We start from the raw sequence: 21,935 nt of genomic DNA, 5'->3' as shown, positions 1-21,935 counted from the left end.
GCTATGTACCACATAGCATCAGGACCTGATGTTACATAATGTTCAAAATGTTTTAAAGCATTTTCATCCTACTCAGTGAAACAATATTTCACATAGCATGTCTGCAGAGTGCTGTATGTGTGACCGCCTGGGGAACACGTTCAGGCTGGTGAAAAAGTAGCTCTTCTGCACAGAATGAATTAGCGCTTGTGGGCTTTTCCTATTCAGACTCTCAGTATCATTTTATTTTTAAGCATGTCTCTGCTATTACATGAGTTTGTTCAGAGTCTTTGCCTCTTTGTCCTTTTTTCAACAGTATATTTTAAAAATGAGGCCAACCCGTGTTATGCCATGACTTTCTGTTGGCATACTTTCTTAATTGCTTTGCATATTAGAAATGAACTGAAACTCACGTTTGAAAAACACAATATAAACTCTTAAAACCATGTATTGAAACATTTCTGACTGAAGAGGCTGCACACACCATCTTTTGAAATAATTATTTTTATCAGTAATTAGGATTAGGTTTTTTTTTTGGTTTTTTTTTACCAGTTGTGTCGTTTGTTGCTTAGAAACCTACGCCTGATCCAATTTACTGCACGCTACTCTGCTCTTTTCCAGGTCACTACAACTTTGAGAAACGTAGTCATTTTGTGACAGAGACTTCATTCACCTTACAACTCAAAGAAAAAATATCCTTATCATTTACTTTAGCAACTTTTGGAGCTGGCATCAGCTACTTTCTTTGGGTAGGCTACTTTCTTCAGATACAGCTCCCCTGTTCACATACTGTAACAGCTGCTACTTATGCAGGTTTAGAGTCAGGTTCAGTCGAGCGACCAGCAGTACGACTGAATCATAAAGAAACTGCATTTCTGAGAGACACTTTACTGTACCACTAATCAATGGTCTCAATCTTTTTCCGTTGTGACCCCCCATGCTTTTTACTGGAAGAGCTTTAAAACTCATTAAGATATAGTTTTTTTTACCGTCTCTTTTATGCTTTTTCAAACAGCTGTTAGCCGGTGTTTCAAAAATACACGTAAGCTGAAGTGAAAACGATTGCCACAGTCATCAAAAAAAGGGCCACAAACAACTTTGGAGTATCACTGCGAGCTTACAAGAGAGAGACATATATTATGTAGCCTATCTTTGGCAACTCACCTTCTCACCTTTAGTCAGAGAGGAACACAAGTCAGCCTCCTCTTGTATTCTCTTATCTCTCCTGCATTTAGCTGCTTTATTTTAGGGACAACTGGCATCTGAAGGAGGGTTTACTGTGGGGCTACACTGATCAAAAATGGGAGGGGGGAATTCAAATGTATTTTATGGGGATTTTCGGTCTATGCAGATTTATTTTAAGACAGCTGATATTAGTTAATATAATAATTCATAAACAGTGAAACAATGGCTCAAATGAAGGTGTTAATAATAAGCCATTAAAAGCTACCTGCAACTTTTGGAAACGCTTACTTAAAAAAAGAAGAAGTCGTAAGTAGTCCTAGCTGTGCTTTAGTAACTTTATTAGCCGTCTGAAAAGATAATCTTTTCTAGCCTATATAAGCCTTTGGACTCCATTTAACACATTAAATATGATCAAAACTATTGGCTGTATCTGCAAATGAGCAGCATGATAATCCATCACTGTCATTAACCAATTAATGCACTTTGGCCAGATTATCAAGCAAAGGTTACCAGAGGCTTTAACACCAGACTTCACACGGTCTCTTCTGTGCTGTCATAATGTGACAAGCAGATTAAACAGCTGATAGACGAAGAAATTATTGGGCATCATTTCCCATCATGTAAAATGGCTTGTGTAGTGACACCACATATTTTGACTCCTGCAGATATAATATAACAACAGTAGGAGGTAAAACAATTCATATTATTTGCTAATATGATTTTGTCACTACCTTTAGTTTTTACAAAATGACACTTATTTAAAGTCTGCACGTTGTGGTTCATTATCTGAGCACTAAAAAAACATGGTGATTGAGTTGGCTGTCTTTCAGTGTACCTCCTTTTTTTCTTTTGTCAGGTACTGAGCAAGAAAAGGAAACCGACATGACTATAATAGAAAACGATGTATTTTACAAAAATGCTCTGTAGTCTCCATACATTTATATTGTCTAATCAGTTGACCTATCTTCAATGACTAATGACATCATTAAGTATAAGTAGATGTCTGCTTGGTCTTTTGTGTGTGGCTGACTTATAAACTCTACCATTGTTTGTTTTACTTGTAAGTCAGGCTGGTCAATAAAGTGGAGAACAGATAAGCTGTAATCTGCCTGAAGCCGAGACGAACAAGGCCTACTAGGACATTTGAAGGACAAATCCAAATCAAGGGGGAGTGATGATTTTTCAAGAGGGTTTGGTTTGATCAGAGCTGCAGTTGTTATTTACAAAATCAATCTATTATTTGGATTTTAAAATTAGCTTCAGAAAGCCCATATTTATATAAATGAGTGTATAATGATCTTGAAGAGTAAAACATTAACACCAGGACACAAAAAAACTGAACATTTTTGACAAAGATATTTCAAAACTCACCCAATAGGTTTATTGATCACATTCTTTTGAGTTTAATAGTTTAATCAGAAAATATATTTCAGCACTATCGTATGTTTTATTTTCTATAAGTCTGTTAATTTATCAATCAATCTATGCCCATTTTGAAAATATAAAGTAGCTTTATTTGTCTCTAAGGTTTGCTACATGTTAGTCTTTATTATATCTGTAAATCATTAACTAGATACGTCTATTGCATATCATAAAAGAGTTTCAAACTGAATTCAAAATGAAAAACTGGCTGAACAAACTCATGGGAGTAGAAACGTGCAGACATCTCTGTTCAATAAAGGATTTTTATGCTGCCTCAAAGTGCCTTAGATTTTCCAGTTTAGTCTGCCAATTTTTCTTACCATGAACTCTTTTTTGCAAATAACCTGCACTGTCATTTATTTATTTGCTATTTAACCTCTGCCCCGTCTCCTTTCTTCACATCATTGTTCTATTTTCTTACCCTGTGCAGCACTCGCCTCATTCGATTTACTAAAATGTCTATTATTTGTTGCTTCTTATCTAATAGACATTTTTTGTCTTTGAGTATTCCTATAACTGAATATCTTTTGTTGCCAACAAAAGCGATAAGAAGGCATCATGATCATTAGAGAACCAAAAAGAACATTCTCTGCAGATTTATAGATAATAATAATCAGTAGTTTGTAGCTATAATAAACAGCCAGAGACACCATCTGTCTTTGTTTGGGTTCAATTGGAGACTGTACTGAGTCTGACCCCTGTGAATTATGGCTAATTTCAGAGGCAGATGCTTCTGAATTGCCATCAAACAGTGAAAGCAGATTTACTGAAGGAAGCCTGTGTGAAAATAATGAACTTATAAGCCACTAATGAGTCATTTGGTTCTTTGTGGAACCACCAGGTCCCCTGAAGCAGTTCATGCTGCAGATACACAGAAGCCTAGCTTTAAGTCTACACTGTCTGTGTTGCTGTGTGTGCTGAAATGTGATTTAGAGGTGATCATTTGATTGCAGGGTGCCACTGACTTGCTCATTTCGCGTGCGTCAAAAGCTTCTTCCTGTTGCCATAGAGATGATTATCCTTCAGAACCGACACATCGCGCCCTCATCTCAGATTGGATTCAACAACCGAGCGTTGTAACTGTTTAAATCAGCAAGACATTCATTAATGCAGAAAACACTCTAATTAGCCTTTTTTGACAGCGTGATAAAACAATAGTACGTAGGTTTTTATGGGGGCAGAACCTAAATGGGGCTTAGAATAGAAAACGAGTTACTGGTAGTGTTGTCAGAAGCAATATTCTTCAAGATTACAGATGCAATCTTAATCTGTCCTCTATCTCTCCTTAAATGCCCCATTCGCTATCATAATGCCTGCTGCTCATATCTGATGGCCGTGTTGTGCTTAATAACAAGCTACGACTGCATGAGGGAGGGGTACATAGGGAGATAAACAAATTAACAAAGCTATTCGCAGCCCCTGAAACACCAGGGGGTACGGGAAGAGAGGAAAGAGGGCAGTAAAGACAGAGAGGAGGCCTGCCTTAGCTAATAACAACAGGGGGCATACGCAGCAATCACTTAGGCACAGCGTTATCTCTGCAATCATGCATCGTCCTATTGTTGTGCTAATTTAAAACCTTAATTTGAGACTTAATATTATTGCCTCATTATTTGCTGGGTGACTCCCCCCCCCCCCCCCCAACCCAAATCAATAAACAAGTCTTATTACTCACAAAGAGCTTTAAAGTCTGACAGTCATTTAAGGTGGATATTGAACACTTGTTCCAAACTGTCGATGTAAGAGGATTTGCTACAAATGAGCAATTTCAAGATCTAATATTAGGAGGTTCATGAGGATCTGCTGCACGGACCTTGCTGGTTCACTCCTGGTTCAATCTGTGCCTTCACTTAGCATGTGAGATCAGTTTCCCTGCGCAGTAACATGCCGCTCCATGCAGCAGGAAGTGCACAGTTATGGCTGGGCATCGTGAGTAAAGATGAAGATTCAGCCAAAAATAACAGCTGTGTTAAAAATGGCTTCCACCAAGAGGGGGAAGCATGTCCAGCAATGTGAAATGTTGGAATCCAGCTTGGCACGATCATAAAGGAATATGTTTTGTTTTTTTTCACTGAAGTTGGCAGCGTGTGCAGAATCACGCTGACATACATTACACACAGAAGTCACCTACTGCAGGGTAAAAAACATACATTGAGCATTGATGCAAATACATAAGGCTCTCGATGAGGACTATTTTACCATTGGTATCTTTTCATAATTTACTTTTTTTTATCCATAATCATTTCATTCATAAAATATCAACCAATCATTCTTTTAGTCTGAGAGTTAGCGGCAGTTGTAAGCAAAGAGATTTTTTTTTTTTAACATTGTTCTTTTTTATATCACTAATCAAGTTATTGACTGATGTAATGGACATGAGAAAAGAAAGGAAAGTCAAAATCCACCAAAAAAAAAAAAAAAATAATCCACAAAGAAGCCTCTTCAATAAAACAATAACAATAAATATGCACAACCGCCCGGGCACAGTCGAATCCCCTGAAGGAGCTGATTATATTTGGAATTAAGGATCATTCATTATCATATATTAAACACTGGATATTATTTATTCTGTTTCTTATTGTAATTCCTATGATAATAATAATTAATCTTCAATAAGAACCTATTTTAATGGGACATACACACACACACACACACACACACTCACAAAATCAGTAAACACAGAGAAAGTAAACATGGATATTATTTGATGAAGATGAAACAGTGCCAAACTACTGGAGGAGAACCCTTTTTTTGTGCATGGCTGTTAATTAATTCATTAAAATGACTGAATCATTATGTAATGAGGGAACCTAATCATCTCATGGCCCGTGTCTCAACCTCTCCCCCTAGACAAAGACACTAAGTCCATGACCGCTTTAATCTCGCCATTAGAATATCTTTGATTTACAGGCTAACATATCATCTGTGCCTACATCCCATAAGTCTTGGTAGAGTTGCCATGGTAATGTCAACATGCAGATCGATCATTGCCAAGCAGGACTGGAGCATGACACCAATTAAAAGGTGATGTCGTCTCCAAGTCATCACTCACACTCCTCACTAATGCACTAATTACCGAGGCCGGGACATTAATGGAATAGCATGGTTCAGCCTGGGGATTAATCTGCATGGATTCGCCAGTGTGCGTGTGATGTCCCGTCTGTGATGTGTGTGTGTGTGTGTGTGTGATTAATGTGAACCCCCTGTCTGCCCAAGTGTGACCTTGAGCACCACCATAGGAAGGAAATGAAGCGGCTGGGTGGAGGGTTGTGATATCTGCACTTTGGGGCGATGTGTTGAGGTTGAGCGACGGGCCAAGGTTGAGAAGGAACAGGGACATGGACGCAATCACAGGGATCGATACATGAATTTGTTTGTGATTTTGAAAACTCTGCTGAACATCTATCAAAAATGGAGGAATGACTCTAATAACTCTCTTGATCCAGATTATGTTTAATAATCTCGAAATGAATACCAATCATGAAAACTGTCATTGATCGACACAGTGTCAGAACTATAATAGATTCATCTGGAGTTCTCAAAGAGCAGGTGCAAGTATTCAGAACCAAAACTGTCACTAATGTGATTTTAAACAAATATGAATCAGTGTTTGAGCACAAGGCCTGAACTTGAAAAAATAAGACCAATATGTTCAAATCAACAACAAAAAAACTGTCATCATTTTTTTTAATAAACTAAGTCCATAAGTCAAAACAATCTTAGATGTTAAAATTTAAAATCACACTGACAGAGGGGTAAAGGGTGTTGTGTGTTGTATACTTGTGGGTGTGTTAGAGAGACAGAAACAGGTGACTGAGTTAAGGTGAGTTATTGGTTTTATAACTTTCAGTCTAAAGAGTTATATTTAGAATACATAACCTGCTCTTTCCTCTTTCCTTCTTTTAGTGTTGTAGGTATCAACCTTTGATGCCTACAACAGCTTGTTTGTGTAAAACACACTGCTCGGCTGTGCCTGTATTTTCTATTGATTCCTTTTCTTTCTTTTTTTATTAATGAGGCAGTCTCTCGTCCAGCCTTCCAGTTCCTTGGCCCATCTTACAATCTACTGTGTTTTGAAAACCAACATTCTTTAAATAAAATCAGCACCAACAAAAGCAACAATGGGAGTTGTCTGACAAACTTGTGGTCTGGACAGTTCTTGTGAACCGTAACTCACCGATGACGTATGTGAGCAACAGGGCGAGGGTGAGAGTAAGCAGCGACGCAGACAGGGCTGTACACTTCCAGTTGCAGCAGCGGTGAGGCTTGTTGAAGGTAAACAGTGGTCTGGTCACGCTGCTGCGAGGCAGAGGCCGGGGTGGAGGAGAGTACACAGTCCCAGATGTCAGGGGGTAACCCTGCCCGGCCCCAGACAGGAGAGCTGATGAACCAGAGCCCTGCTTGAACAGGAAGTGTCTGTGGAAGAAACACAAAGCCCTTTCAAAACCTTGCACATGACTGTTAAGTTAGCCCCGACCATGAGCTACTGTTCCTACCCCTGTTAATATTTTATATGTCCAATACATATCTTACAGTGTGGATGATTTGCTGACTGGAGTCCTTAGTGCTTGTTGAAATAATTAATTCCTGATTTGGACAGAAGAGGAAGGCTGTTGAACCTTCTTGTTAATGTTTTTTTTATTTCCAACACTTGATCATGTTTTTGGTAGATATGCATAATTACATATGTTGTACACTTTCCCCAAATCCAGCAAAGAGGACGCAGACATGCTGCCCTTGGCTTTATAATACGATTGGAAGTCCGAGATACAAATGGAATTTCTTTTTTACACAATTAACCTCACCCACACAAACTAGTTATTGATGCACTTGGCCTTGGGAATCTATCTCTATTATTACTGTGGGTATCGAGCTCGTCGGAGCTCATATCAAAGCAGATAAATACTCAGTGCATTACTTTCTTCCTTTTAATGCTTTCTGCTATTATAGAACCTAGTGTAGTGACACCACCCCTGATGTTTTAAATGTTAAGTATGAACATGAAGTCCTGTGTAGAGCATTTTGGGCAGACGCAGAACTCCTTGGTTGTGATAACACATTTTGCAGGTTTCAGTTTTAGCTAATTGCTGTCCTCGGTTTATGGGAGCCCCTTCCACAAAATACCTGTCACTCTGGGACTACTGTTTCTGTCGTTATAAAGCAGATTTTAACTTATTATAACATTCACAGTCACCGTACAGAACTGGGAAGGTGTTTCAATCCTTCACCAATTAGCTTAGCTTGCACACACATCATCTTTTCCTAGGTATCTGCTACCCTATTCTGTTTCTATTTATGCAAATCTGCACTCGGTGGAATTCATTCCCACTCTGAAGTACGCCTGACTGAAACTCATTTAAAGGGCCCCCAAGGTGTGGGATTTTAGAGAAGACCCCACTCCTGTTTTTTTGGGGGGGTTTTTTTAAATGACGCACAAAGTCTGGCTCAGGATTCACATATCACACACATGACAGGCTGTTCCACTTTGCCAAGCTGTAAAGATACAGCCCTTCCAAAACTCACAGTCCTAAAAGCTTTCAGTAATGTCAAGAACTAAGTAATTCAGTTAAACCTTTAATATCCAACATGTTTGTCTGCATTTGTGTGCTTTTAATTTAAGTGGTCTTTAAAACTTGCAAGTAATGCTTCATGAAAGATTCATCTAGAAGCTCAAATCAAGAAAGAAAGTAGTTAAAGAAAGTCCCTGAGAGCTTATTCCTCTCGCAATTTAAATTATGCTCTTCTATAAATTCTCTCAAAAAAAACTCTCGACAAATGTAAAACAGAGACATTATTATCATTAAGTGAACTATACAACCAGTTAAACAATAGAAAATAATGCTGCCACAAGCTGCTGCGTGACACACCCGCAACACGCTGAAGATACTGCATTGGCAGCAGAAGCTAAGCAGAAGCTTTTCTATTCCGAGTCCTTCAGCAGTGAGGGAGCCCAAATTTGACAAAGTGCTTCTCTGGTGCAACATTATGAGCAGAGACTGTAATGCAGAGCAGCACTGGAATGAAAGAGAATGAAAAAGCCTGGCAGCCAAAGATCAATGACTCACCTATTCCTTTTTTTGACTCATCAAAGCGACTACTTAAGTTATACGGGTGTATTAGTTAAACCAAGATGAGGTTCATTTTCATGATAAAAAAAAAAAAGAGAACGTCGATGGTGGATGATGATACGAGAATCAGCTGAGGGGCAATTAATGGAGGTAGCATTTCATCTATACTGTGTTTGGATAATGGAGGCAGTTGGAGGGTGTCAGATGAGGAAGTAGAGATGAGGGGGCTTGGAAATTATGCAATTTGGAAAAGTGAATCTTGGAAGGCAATTAGAAGCCGTTGCAGCTTGTTCCGGTCGCACTGACTTCCATCAGAAAATGAACAAAGGCTGCTGGTGTGGCAGCGAAACAAAGAATGGTTATACTGGAGAAAACAGCTGAGGTAAAAAAAAATAAATAATGTAAAGAACATGGATGAATCATTGTTTTTTTTCCCCTCTCTGCAGTGTGTATGCATTTTCTATGACAAAAACATATCCTGGAGCTCCTGGAGTTCTCCGGCAGCAATGATTGCCCCAGGTTACCACACGCTCTCTGAGGGTTAATACCGGCTATGAGTGCGATATGTGGAGAAAGACATGCGACTTGCCAGAGTGTTATTCTGTCCGTGCACGGAGGTTGTGAGGTCACAGGCTGCTGGTTGGAAGGCGGTCTCTGAAGAGCCCTCAGAGGACAGGCCATTAAAGCGGGGCCAGACAGCAGACTGACACTGTCTTAGGACACCAGACAGCACCCGCCCTGTTCCTCATCCATTTACCCTCATACACGGCAAAAACACATCCATCTTCTCAAGTCATTTAGCTTCATATTCAGCCTTGAAGATGGATGTTGCCTTAAAAGGAGAACTAAATTGTGCCATTGGTCTGAGGGTTTCAAGAATTTTCTGTAAAGTAAGTTTTGGTACCATGATGCACGAGAGGGGAAAGCCGACAGTGGCACTTTTGTCATGCAAATCACATGAAAATTCTTGGAACATAGTGATTTGCATAGGGAACGGACAAATTTATTTCAAGGTTAGACAAGGCAAGTGTTTTTCTGTAGGACTTTTTAAACAAAGAGGCAATTTAATGTGCTTGACATTAGGCAAAGCAGGTTTAAGAGCAATACAAAAAGACTTACGTTTTATTCAAACTGGGAAATGGATTAGAAAGAAACAACAATTTTGGTGCACAAGTAAATCTCAGCATTTCATTTTATTTTATTTTAATAATTTTTTTTATAAGCAGTCAGCTATAGACCTAGTTTGGGGCCAGATAGGTATGTTGTCTGTGCGTTTTAGTTACCGGTACTTACTTTACTTGGACCCCGCCCCACCCCCCACTTTGTTTCTGTGTTTTTCTCTCTTTCTCTGTCTATGATGTGGCCCTGTGGCTGTGGTTAACATGAAAGACAGATGACATCCATCTCTCCTGGTATACCGGCTCTCCTCTCTGCATCCACCCATCTAACATCTGCTGAAGGCTGTGAGTCAGATGGGGGGGGGACACAGGAGGATGCACATGGAACAAGCACACACCTAAGGGTCAATGGTAGTTCAACTATGTGAGGCCAGAAATAAACTTGGAGCAAACACACACACACACACACACACACACACACACACACACACACACACACACACACACACACACACACACACACATATAGAAACATTACTCTGCGCTGAGATGCCCTCACAAGACAAGCATACCTAAAGAGTTGTCAAACAGGGTGAGTGTTTTCACGTTTTTTAAGGCCAGTACACAGGTTGTGCCCGCTGTGGTGCATTTATTTCTCTGCTGAAGGTGGATTAGAGCAAAAGGGATCAGAATCCATCTGAAGAAATTGCATTTGTCAACGCATATGGAACTCTTGTCTCCTTTTGAGGTGCTTTTATAAAGGCTTCAGTGTTCTTCCTGACTCCATGTCTTTGATCTTCACAGACAATATCCAGGGGCGACGCCCAGGAAGCTCTGAATTCATATCAGAGGGCAGATTTCCCCCGAGACAAGAAGAAAATGAGAGTTCCCACTCTCCAGGAGGCCGGAGACTATAGCACCCGAAGGCTGTCTCTACCTGGGTACAAGCGCGTAGCTGTTGGTGTGTGGGTGGAGGTTTTTGTGAGCAGTGTTCAGGTCTGCAGACATATTTCGTGTTTGTGTGCCTGTGAAAGTTGATTTTGGTGTGTTGTTGTTGCCCATGCACAGTGTAAGAGAAGAAAGTAGGCAGGGCACCAGTCAATTTATTACAGTCCCAACATTTGTTATGCCTCTTAACACACCCAGTGTGAGCTCCAGTCAGATATATTGAATATCCATGTCTGTATCCTGCCACTTATACGGGCCAGCTTCTCCAGAAACATAACGGATACGCAGCTGAAAAGGAAATCTATGCACACTTCAAACAATCTTAATCTCTGCTGTCACAACATCAATACGTTTCAATACAGATTCATCAAATACACATCCCGGGAAAGCTGAAGTGTACCTGACAACAACAGATATCCTTTCTCCCCCCCTATTTTTTTATTAAGGTCACAGCCTTAATTAGAATTCCATTGGCGTGAGTCCTCATGTCAAATTTGTAAATACTTGATAAATCTTTAATCTCATGCCTTAGATTGGGCTGATAGCAGCTGCATCAGTGTAAGAGCTAAAAATGAAATCTTTAGATTAGAAGTGTGTCTGAGAAAGAGAAGAGAGGAGAGTGCTGGAATATTAAATCCAAACACAATCTGTTAAGCAGTGAAGTCATTTTTTAGTCCTCAACCCACCGAAAGCTAGATAGAAAAGAGCCAATAATATCTGAATTATGTTACGAAGGGATACTATTCTATTGACTATGAATATAATTACATTTTATGGTTCAGAACTAATAGCGCCCTATCAAATGAAACTTATTTGACTATAAACTCCCAAATGCAAAAATGTATTACTACAAAAAAAGGCCCCATCCAATATACAGAGCCACGGCGGAAATTGAGTTTTATAATCACATCTCTCTTTGGGAGCGAGTTCTTTATGTTCAGCAAATATTCTTTGAACGATCTGAGACCAGAAAGAAGCGTGTTTTTTGTTTTTTTTTGTTTATGCAGGATATTCACTGAAAGCAAACACACACTTGAGTAATGTAATTACAATGCACTTCTGACAAGTCTCTTACATGAAGTTTCATGTCTGCTCCGTGATTAATTCAAATTGTCACTGGATCTAATTTTATTCTTCCTTTCTTTTGAATGAGGTAAGATCTAATTATGGCCTAATGCATAACTTATTAAAGCATCTTCTTCTGTCGGGGCAGCCTGCCAATCTCATCCTCACTCATAATACCAGAATTCTGCTGCACAGAGCTCCTCATTAAACATGCAAACCTTCTTTTGCACCTTGCTGCTTCTTATTGCAGTCTCGCAAATGAGTATCTCCTAAATAATTCTCTGATCAATTATTACTTCTGCAGAAAGCAATTGCTGTATTCTGTTTGATAGGATGGAATTCCGGCGGCTTTAAGCATTCGGCAGTATATTTCTCAGGCACTGCACTTTGAGATTGAACAATGTGTTTCGGAAAAGAGTAATTCCACTTGAAACTGAATGTCATCCTTTCATTAGCGAGTACAAACTCACATGCTTGTCCCCCGGTGAATCTGTCATCAGTGGGGGGTATGAGAATGAAAAGAACTTAAAAAAAAAAAATTCTTTCTGACTTTGATGCTTTGAAAAGTCCTGTAATAATACCCTAGAGGCCTGCCTGGTGTTCTACTTACTCCTTTCCACACGTGCAAAACATGTCCAAATCCTTTAGTCCAACATTCATTCTTAATCATTTGACTCTGATTTTTCTGAGAAATTACGAGACTCTGCCAACTCACACTAACACTTTAATCCAATGATCCTCATTTGTGAGATTAAAGAAATGTCTTTAATCAAGTGACACTATGCTGAAGTAGGGCAATTTGCCTAGAAGATATTTTTCATTTGAAGGGTTTCATTGCAAAATGACATTATTGCAGCTACAGACATTTACAGCATTTTGGAAAGAAGCCCCCTGTTAGTTCCAAACATTTGTTAAAATAAAAAGCATTATAAACATTGTGATGATGATGTTAATGAATGCATCTGGAGGTAATTTGTGCTATTCTCTTACCTGGTCTCCAGGGGAATGTTGCTGTTGAGCACCCAGCTGTTGTGAAGCTGTGCCTGGTCTGTGCTCGAGCTGGTGTCTGCCCCCTGGCTGCCCTGACTGGACTGGCACCGCGTTGGCATGGTCTTTCTCTGCAGGCTGACTTGAGTGTAGGGCGCTGGGCGGGCACAAGTGCAGGCATGGGGCGGCGGGGGCGGCGGGGGCAGCGGGCGAAATGTGAACTGACCACCTGGACTGCTGGGCAGCTCTGCGCAGAGAGACGGAGAGAGAGACAGCGAGAGGCAGAGGAGGAGGAGGGAGGGACAGGGGAGAAATAAAGAAAGGTTTATTAGGAGCGCAGTGCCATAAATTACAAATAAAAGTGGCGTGTTAGTTGACAGTTTATTGTTATTACACTGATTGAGGGACATAAATCAGCTTGAATACTGTGCCTGTCCAGCATCTTCCCTTCCTACCTGCTTTGATACACTTCCAGCCAGCCTATAAATAGGTTCTTGGCTGCCTGCAACATTGAACAGTCTTTAAAGAGCTAACAGCTCTGGCTTAATCTGCACCCGCCAGCCCAAACTACCCATGTGATGTTTATTATGAGATCTGTAGCTCGACGGAATGAGCTAGCCAGCTGTAACTCCCTCACACTGCTAACCTCGGGGTCTCTCTCGATCCATCATTTATCATTCTCTTTCACCATAACCCTCCCTCTCCCCAGTTCTTCCCTCCTGCTGCTTTTCTCTCCCTTTCCAGTCTGTCTTTCAGAAGCAGGCAGCTAATTACAGTTTTGCCAAATGAAAAATGCCCGCATATGTTTGTTCAATGTGTGAATGTGTGTCTATGCAGACGATGACGATGAGGTTGTTTGGCATGGGTATCAATGAGCATGCACCTGTTTGTAGTGTGTAGTCACGAGTGAACACCCGGCATCCTGGGACATTATTAGTTATCAGTGTTTATAGGGATAGCCCAAGCCATATGGCTGCGTATGGTTCTACGTACATTGTAAATCCTTCCTCCCAAAAGACCAATTCTTTCCAGCTGTATTGACAATAGATGTAACATTAGTCTCAAACTCATAGTAAGGGACAAAGGAGTCAAGAATCCGGTAGATAGAAAGTATTCTCCCGCAATTTGCTGCCAAACTGTCAGCAATAATTTAGTATCTGGAATTGAAACCCACCTGGGAGAATACCACGGACATCCCTATTCAACTGTAAGTAATACCTGAACAACACCAGAGAAGAGATTTTATGATTCCTGGAACAATAACAATAACTGAGGAAAGAAAAATAATGAAATAATCTTTGTTCTCTATAGTTTTCTATTGCTAACATGAAAAAAAAACCTGCATGATGCTCAAATATGCTTCTCAGCTACTATTATGTCTGAAATTGAGGCAACAATTTCTTCATATATTGCAGGGAAACAGTTGTGAAATGTGTTATTGTCGACCATTACCGTAATGCTAAATCTAGACACATGCACTGATATTTGAAGTAATGATAAAGTCATACCGCTCTGATCTCTTTTCACTAAATTAACCTTTTGAACGGACGTGTAAGACAACACACAATGTCGTACACGCCAATGTTCATCGACAAACACACAGCACATCGGGTTTTATCACTCTCACTTGTTCGAAACCCACATTTACAAGATAAATACTGTTGCAGTGTTGTTGGAAGGCAATGACAGGACAGTCAACGGTATATAAACGTTTCCACAGTTATTTCTCCATGATGCAATCTGTCCCACTGAAATGGCCTTTTGAACATTATAATAATCGTACTTATGATCCTGCCTTTGCTTTTTCTGCACAGTGTAAATCTGCACATTTGAAACTACAGTTTCCAAAATGGATTCAACAAATGAAGTTCTTCATGTTGCTGCTGGTTACTGATGTTCCAACATGGCTGAATTGTCTCTGTTACATTTCCAAACCCTGTGAATCAAACATTTTTCTCCATTTTCTGCATACTGGAAAGAACAAAATTGTCTCGTCTTTACTCATGACAGGCCATTACTCACAAACATTAGTTTCTTTTACACAAACATGCAGGGGGGTCTAACTACACCTCATTGCTCCATTGTTTATCGCTCTGGGCCATCTGCTATGATGCACACTACAAGCTCACACATTAAATGAGATATTTTTGGCATGTTCAGTATGTTTTTTTTTTAATAACAACAGATGAAACTGTGTGGTTACTTATAGTTTGTAAATCTTCTCCAAGAGTGGATGTCTCATATCCTGCAATGCACAGCACCTGCACAAACCTTAATAACTGAAGTCTCCTGAGAAAATACATCATATTGCATTGTCCTATAAAACCCATCCTGCTTCTTCTCACCACACTAAATCACATGGCGATATCTCCAGCTAATCAGACTGCACATAAACAGCCTGCATAAGAGGCCTGGTAAAATGACAGGAAATGTATTTGTGTCATCACCTGGAGGTGCTGTTTAGTCTCATCTAATGGATGTGGGAAATGGAAGTTATTTTAGTCTGAACCACCTCTGAGTATTAAAAATTACATGCTTAGGGAAAAGTGACAGAACACTTTTGGAGCAGCTCTGCATAGTGTGTCATTGTAATGCAGCAGGAGCTTTAAAGTGGTGTCTCAGTTTTTAGCAGTCTTTCTGATTCATCAGTAACTGGGAGTCCTTTGAGTTCAGCCAGGAATCCTTTGCTTCAAGGTTTTTTATTTTTTCCTTTTGGAGGTAGATGTTTTAAACATTTGTCACAAAAAAAAGGCTTTTCTAAAAAAAACCCATCACAGGCAGTACATTTCCAGAGCTAGGCAATGAGCACTCAAGTTGTGCTTGATCCACAGTCAGCTTGAGACTTGACTTGAATGGGACTTTGTTGACTCTAGATTTGACTTGGACTGGAGAGCAGTATAAGGGAGTCTGAAATACTAAAACCACTGTAACTGTTTCTGCTAAAGTAGAGTTTTGATTTATTCAAAGCTGACAAATTCTCTTAGACATCACAATGTGCACCTGTCAGCCACAGGCGTGTCCCCAAATCAAAACACATCAACTGGGTAGCAAACTCTTTTTCAGGCCTGATTGCTCTAAATGTGCCAAGACATACTGAGAGCCTTTGGTAAAAGTAGATACACAGTTGTTTAGGATTCTTTGCAGACTGATTAGAATTTTGCTTAAAAGAAGTTACCTGAGAAACATACACAAAAGTTAAAAATATATATTTAATGAGAATTTTGTACAGTAGCCACACTAGCTGGGGCTGTAGCTCAGCCGAATGCTGCACTATGACCTGAAAGGTCAACAAAAGAGAGGAAGAATGGCATCCCATCGTGAGGCACAGTTTGGCTGTATTTTGATTTATAAAAAGGAGATGAAGAAATAAATAGGCTGTGTTAGGTTATACTGGCATATCGATAATAACAATGTGTAACCACACTTAGCACAGGCATGCAACATTAGAATTTAATAGTTTAAAAAATATATATATGTTCTGAAAAAAGAACTTACTCTTGAAACATCATTTATTATTTCAGGACTTTCCATTGGGGGGGATTTTCTAATTTAATGTTTTCTATTATTCAGCTAGTAAGTGATAAGGCACACTTAGTGAAACAACAAATATTTCTGCTCTGACAATTACTTATCAATTTATGTTTTTTCCATCATTTTCCCCAGAACATTTGGGGAGTAGAAGATCATAAATGTAGAGAGATCCTTGTGTTTTTCTGGAAGCGAGCCCCTCTGGATCAATGCTTTTACAAAATGTGATTCATTGTTGGCGTCTTAGTTAGACTTTCTCTGCCTGCTATATACCAATGACTTTGAAACATCATGCCCTAGTTAGTAAAATGATCCAAAACAAGCAAGAAGAATATGTGAAATAAAGCTGTGTTTCGTGAATCAACTCTTCAGTCTTGAAAAATAATTTCTGAATCATCAATCTGCAGTTTAGATTTAAACTGGTCTCCGTGCATTCCTGACATTGTGTTTAAGTAGAAAAATTGTAACCCCAAATGCCTTGCAATTGTTTTAAAACATAAAAAAACAACAACAAATAAACGTCGATCTCTGTAGTCTCAGATGACATTTACTTTACTCATAATTTAAACTTTCCAGAAAAGCTGAATTTCAGAAGCTTTGGGTACATAGTCTAGTCACCTGCTGTTTGTGTTTGGTTGTGAGTGAAAAGCATGGCGCGTGTGTAAAGTGGACAGGAGGGGAGGAGAAAGGACAGGGATGGCGGGCCAGAGGAGAATGTAATCTTGGTGAGTAGGGTGACACAGGGGCCTGGGCTGCCAGATGGTGCTTTAAAGGGCTTAGCTAAGGCAGCTTTGGGTCTCCGCTCACAAAAGATCCACAAACTGACTGAGTTTGTCTCTTCTCTCTCACGAACGCACAAATGGCAGAGAGAAAGTTGCTAAGTCGTTCTTCCCCTCTTTCTCCATTCGAACAAAGTCAAATGAAACACGCAAGCTGTGATGAATTGTCACATAGAAGATGTAACCTAAATAGGCCTGGAGATGTAGAGCAGAGGTCAAGCAGAGTATTGCCAGGAGTAAAAAAAAAAACATTAAATCAAGTCTGTGGGGAGTTGATAAAAGCCATGGGTGGGGTCTGTACAGCTCTGGGTGACAGTCGTGACAGTGTCGAGCATCCTCCTCCCTGGGGTTCCTCTGAGACTTAGCCCTCCAGACACTTTTGAAAGTCGCTTATGAGATATTTTCCTAGAATCCTCAGCTTTTGGTTACATAAGCAAGATATGAGGAAAAGCCTTTTAAAGCCAGCAGAAGGGAGATCTGGGGGGATTTACTGCAAATGTAACAGGTAACAGGTATTTGGGCTAGGTATTAAAAATGCATTACTGTAGGTGAGATGGACCTGAAATAGCAAACAGATTACGTATTTATGACAATTTAGGCTTTTCAAGTCGACTCATACTAATGTAATGAGAGAGAGAGCAGAGTAAAATATGACTCAGATTCAAACACCAGCTCACACAGTTATAGTGTTTGTAATGACTTAGCTCACATGACAGTGGAATTGTCTTTGTTAGGGATATTAACATTCATATTTAACAGTCTTTGAATGAAAAATGAATCATGCGTGCGAAATAATCCCTGTGCAATAATGTTTATGAAGAGTCTTCATGCTCGTCATTTAAATGTACCTCGCTCAGTCGAGACGAGTGTGGCAGATGTTCAGCTCTACCTGTACATGGTGCTTTTGTAAATGGGTGGAGAAATTTAACGACGCTACAGAGTGATTTGTTCGAAGAAGAAAAAAAACCGAGGTCTTTTGCATGTTAACTTATCCTACAGAGTAAGGGACTGTGGAGAAATGATTCATTGGGATGAAGGTCAATAAAGAGTGATAATTACATGCTACCTCTGTGAGGAGGGCAGCTGGATTATTTGGAAGAAGTAAACAGTCTAACTTCTTTAATGATATTTTATTTCACTAGGTTATATTGAAAATGTCATTGTGAGATCAAATTATTGCTTTTTGTGTGTTTCTTTTCTAATAAAGGTGCCTTTAGTCGTATGCAGATGGTCGTCTAGCCTCTGTCTCTCAGCTTTATTTTCTCATCAGAATCAGGCGCCTGCTCCTTTGTTCACTCATTCAGTCACTTTAATAACAGTCTTTAGACAGCTCTTTATAAAAAATAACACAGTAGCTGCATATATATTCATAATTTACTTATATAAGTCATCAAAAGAAAGGTGTTTTAGATGTTGAGGTGATGAGATTACATTGCTTTGTTCCTATATTTAAAACAGCAGAATCTGGTTATTGTAATGCTGCTGAAAAGGACCCGGACCCCTACTTCAGTTGTCAATTATTTCGGTACAATCCCTAAGAAGTGGTGTAAGCAACACACAGAAAATGTATAGCTTTTTTAATAATAGGAGACCACCAGGTTGGCCGTGTAGAGGACCACAAATACATGAGCCACAATAACTTTAAAGTCTAATATTTAACCAGGTTTCATCCTCTCCTTCAATCTCCCTGTTTGCTCACGCCCCCTTGCCTCTCTCCCTCCCTCTCCACATTATTGTGCCCATGCAGCGCTCCAGTGCAGAGTTAATTTCACTTATTACAGGGAAGGCGTATAAAATCCATAGAGCCTGACCTCAACAATATCAAACCTGCCTGTCGAACAGAGGAATACGATCGTTTTAGAGAACATTTAACACAATTGTTGGACCATCCCAGAAAAAAAAAAAAAAAAACATCATCCACCCCACTCTAAAAATAAAAGCCTAATAATTTCCCCTAGGATAGCTTTTCATCTATCTCGCTTCTTAATTGACTTGCATAAAATTGCCACAAAGTTTATTCCACTGCTGTGCTTCCATGAAATAAATAATTAACCCCATAAAAAAGGTCAGACAACTGAAATTAGAGCTCACGCTTTTGTTCTTCATTTTGGGTGGTAATGAGATGGGACTCTGGCCTATAGCTGACCATCTGATTCTTTCTAATAATCCGTCTTTGTCTTAACGTCGCTCCTGACCAGAGATAAGACATTATCTCATTAAAAACTTCCAATGTGACTCCTCTCATTGGCTGGCTGCTGATGAAGTTGGTGTGAAGGATAGTAATATCGATAAGAACGATAGTGTATGATAAGAGGGACTCATATTCCTAATGATCATGGGGAACATGATGACGCGGATGAAGATGATGTTGCTGATAGTGGCTGCGTTCGTGGTGATGAAAATAATAAAGATAATGGCGACAGCGTCCGTAATAACAGTGATAACAAAGATGGTGCAAACAGCAGCAGTGGCGACTGAAACGCTGATAATTACGTTGATGACTCTGGACTCTGAGACTGCAATTAGAATAAAAACAGCCATTGATTCATCTCTGCAGACACAGAGGATAAACGTCGAGCTCACCATTTAACAAAGTGACACAATCATGCCGTCCAATTAAAGCAAGAAAATACAAATAAAGAAACAAAGTGCTCTAAGAGCTTTCCCCCCCTCTCATACAGAAGCCAGTCGATTTTCATACACAGCCTGATAATTAGCAGCCATGCATCATCCGGATTTTTTATACCGGAGGACTCACTCACTGTGAGTGCATCGGTGTGTGTATTGGTGCGACTCCAGTACGTGTGTATGCATGTTCATGGAGGTGTATGTTTGTGTGCATATTTGTGTAATTGCTTGTTTTGTACCCTATCTTCAAAAACAACTCCAGAGCAGCTTCACAATCATGTTTAGGCTGCAGGTGATTCTGAAAGTTGCATTTCTCTGGAGACAACATGAAACCTCCTGAGTGCAGCGCCTGTGCTCAACAGCAAGAGGCTTACCATCACTCAAACGCTTCACTGCAGGGGCTCGTGCTGAAATTACATTTTCACAAAAGCAACCTCCTTCAGTCCTGCGCTATTTTAAATGATCTGTTTAAAACTTGTAATTAGTCAGCCGATGTTATGCACAAATGAACAACCAGACCAAACTTTTTTGTTCGATCTTAATGACTGTCGGCTGCATTGCTGTGGAGGCCATTTAAACTTTTTTTCATGGGTATAGCCTGTAGTGTTCCAGCAGCTAGCTGAGCTCAGCTCATCTCTCCTGAGAGCACAGCAGTGTCCTGATCTTCCTGACCTTGTCTCAGCTGCAGGGTGCCCTGTCATTGCCACCTGCCATGGAGCTGTGCAGGTGTTTGTGTGTGCAATGGTGCATGTCATATGTCCATGTGAGTAAATGCAAGCATACGTATGCACATGAGTGTCTATAAGAGCTTCTGAGCATGCTCAGTACTGGGGAGATGTCATGTGAGTTATAGCCTTGGCAGTAATTTGCATCAGCAGGAAGAGGGCGTGACAGGTGTTTGAGACTCAAGAAGTGAAACACTACAATGGCCATGACGGGGATTAGTGCTCGCACTCTTTTTTATCAAGCCTCATAATTCTCCTTCTCCTACGCTCTCACACCTATGTGAACACAAACAGCTTCTGCCTCCATCCCAAAACAATCGCGAGTACATGCAGAGTGTGGAAGAATTTCGTTTGCACACATGCACACACTAGATTTCCTCAGACTGCACTAAAACAGGAGAAAGTGCCTGAGTTTGACAGCAAACAACCAACATGAAGAGATTCCTGGCAAGCTAAAGAGAGTGTAGTATCAAAGCTACAAGAATGCACCACCAGCAGCCCATTTTTTCACTGGCTGAGAGAGGCAGAGAGTATGCGCAGTGTTGTAGCAGACCTGAGCTGCTGGTAATTAGAATGGGCTCTGAGGAGAGACAGGCAGTGGAATGAATGCAAATGAATTCACTGGCTCCAGCACCAGGCTCCACAACCTCACTTTTCATATAGCATGCCTTGACATGAAGCCACCGGCACAAACAGAGCAGTGCTACACAATAAACACTGAGTGACACGATGGTGGACACACGTGCCAACATGTCCTCACACACACACACACACACACATCATGCATGTGCACAAGTGTGCAAATAGAAATGTGGATCCAGAGGCCTGAAACAAACACAAATCCCACAGTACACACAGGAGCATGCACAGATACAAAAACACCAACACACATTATCATAATCCCTGCAAAAGCCACACTGTTTCTTGTGAGAAGAGAAAGGGGGTGAAAATGCTTGTTCCAAGCGAACATCCACAGCATGTCCCAGAGCGCTATAAACAAACCCTTCTTAATTGGTGTCGATTTGGAATGAAGTGATGATTCATCATGCAGAACTCCCCAGAAGAGTATTGGAAACTCAATCATTTCTAATCCATGTGACCTTGACAGAGGGCCAGAGTCAGACTTCAACTCCTTTCACATGCATTGTCCAACAGACAATGTCAAGGCATTGTAACTGACTTTACGACTCGCTGTAACTGTAATCCACCAAAGTCAGATCACTTCACTGATTACTCCATCTCAGCCAGCGGCGAATCTTTATGAAGCACTCAATTTTCCATAGCAGTCATAAATCAGGGTACTATAAGCTTTCCGTCTCCATGATGGCACACCAGAGACACTATTTCCATACCACGCCGCTCCAGTCAATAATTCCGACTCCCATTACATCTACTACGGCTGCTCCTGACTTAAAGAAGTCCACTGGTGCCACATTGGTTCACCTCCACATCCCCTGGTGGATCTACATGTGAAACTTTGATCAGTAGGGCTGTGGCTCTTTC

The 21,935-nt window shown here is 40.3% G+C and overlaps 1 protein-coding gene across 1 annotated transcript in view; it reads right to left on the bottom strand.

Annotated features, from left to right (window-relative positions):
- Window positions 1-21,935, bottom strand: part of tenm1 (teneurin transmembrane protein 1) — a 163,722-nt gene that overhangs the window by 102,381 nt on the left and 39,406 nt on the right. Inside the window, exons 4-5 of the mRNA XM_079352768.1 lie at window positions 12,776-13,019; window positions 6,764-7,002 (exon numbers count right to left, since the gene is read on the bottom strand). Coding sequence (XP_079208894.1) covers window positions 6,764-7,002; window positions 12,776-13,019 — 483 coding nt within the window. The remainder of the gene's footprint in view (window positions 1-6,763; window positions 7,003-12,775; window positions 13,020-21,935) is intronic.

The sequence above is a fragment of the Symphodus melops genome (assembly GCF_947650265.1).
Source record: "Symphodus melops genome assembly, chromosome: 9".
NCBI lineage: Eukaryota > Metazoa > Chordata > Actinopteri > Labriformes > Labridae > Symphodus > Symphodus melops.
This window is presented reverse-complemented; position numbering and strand designations above follow the sequence as displayed.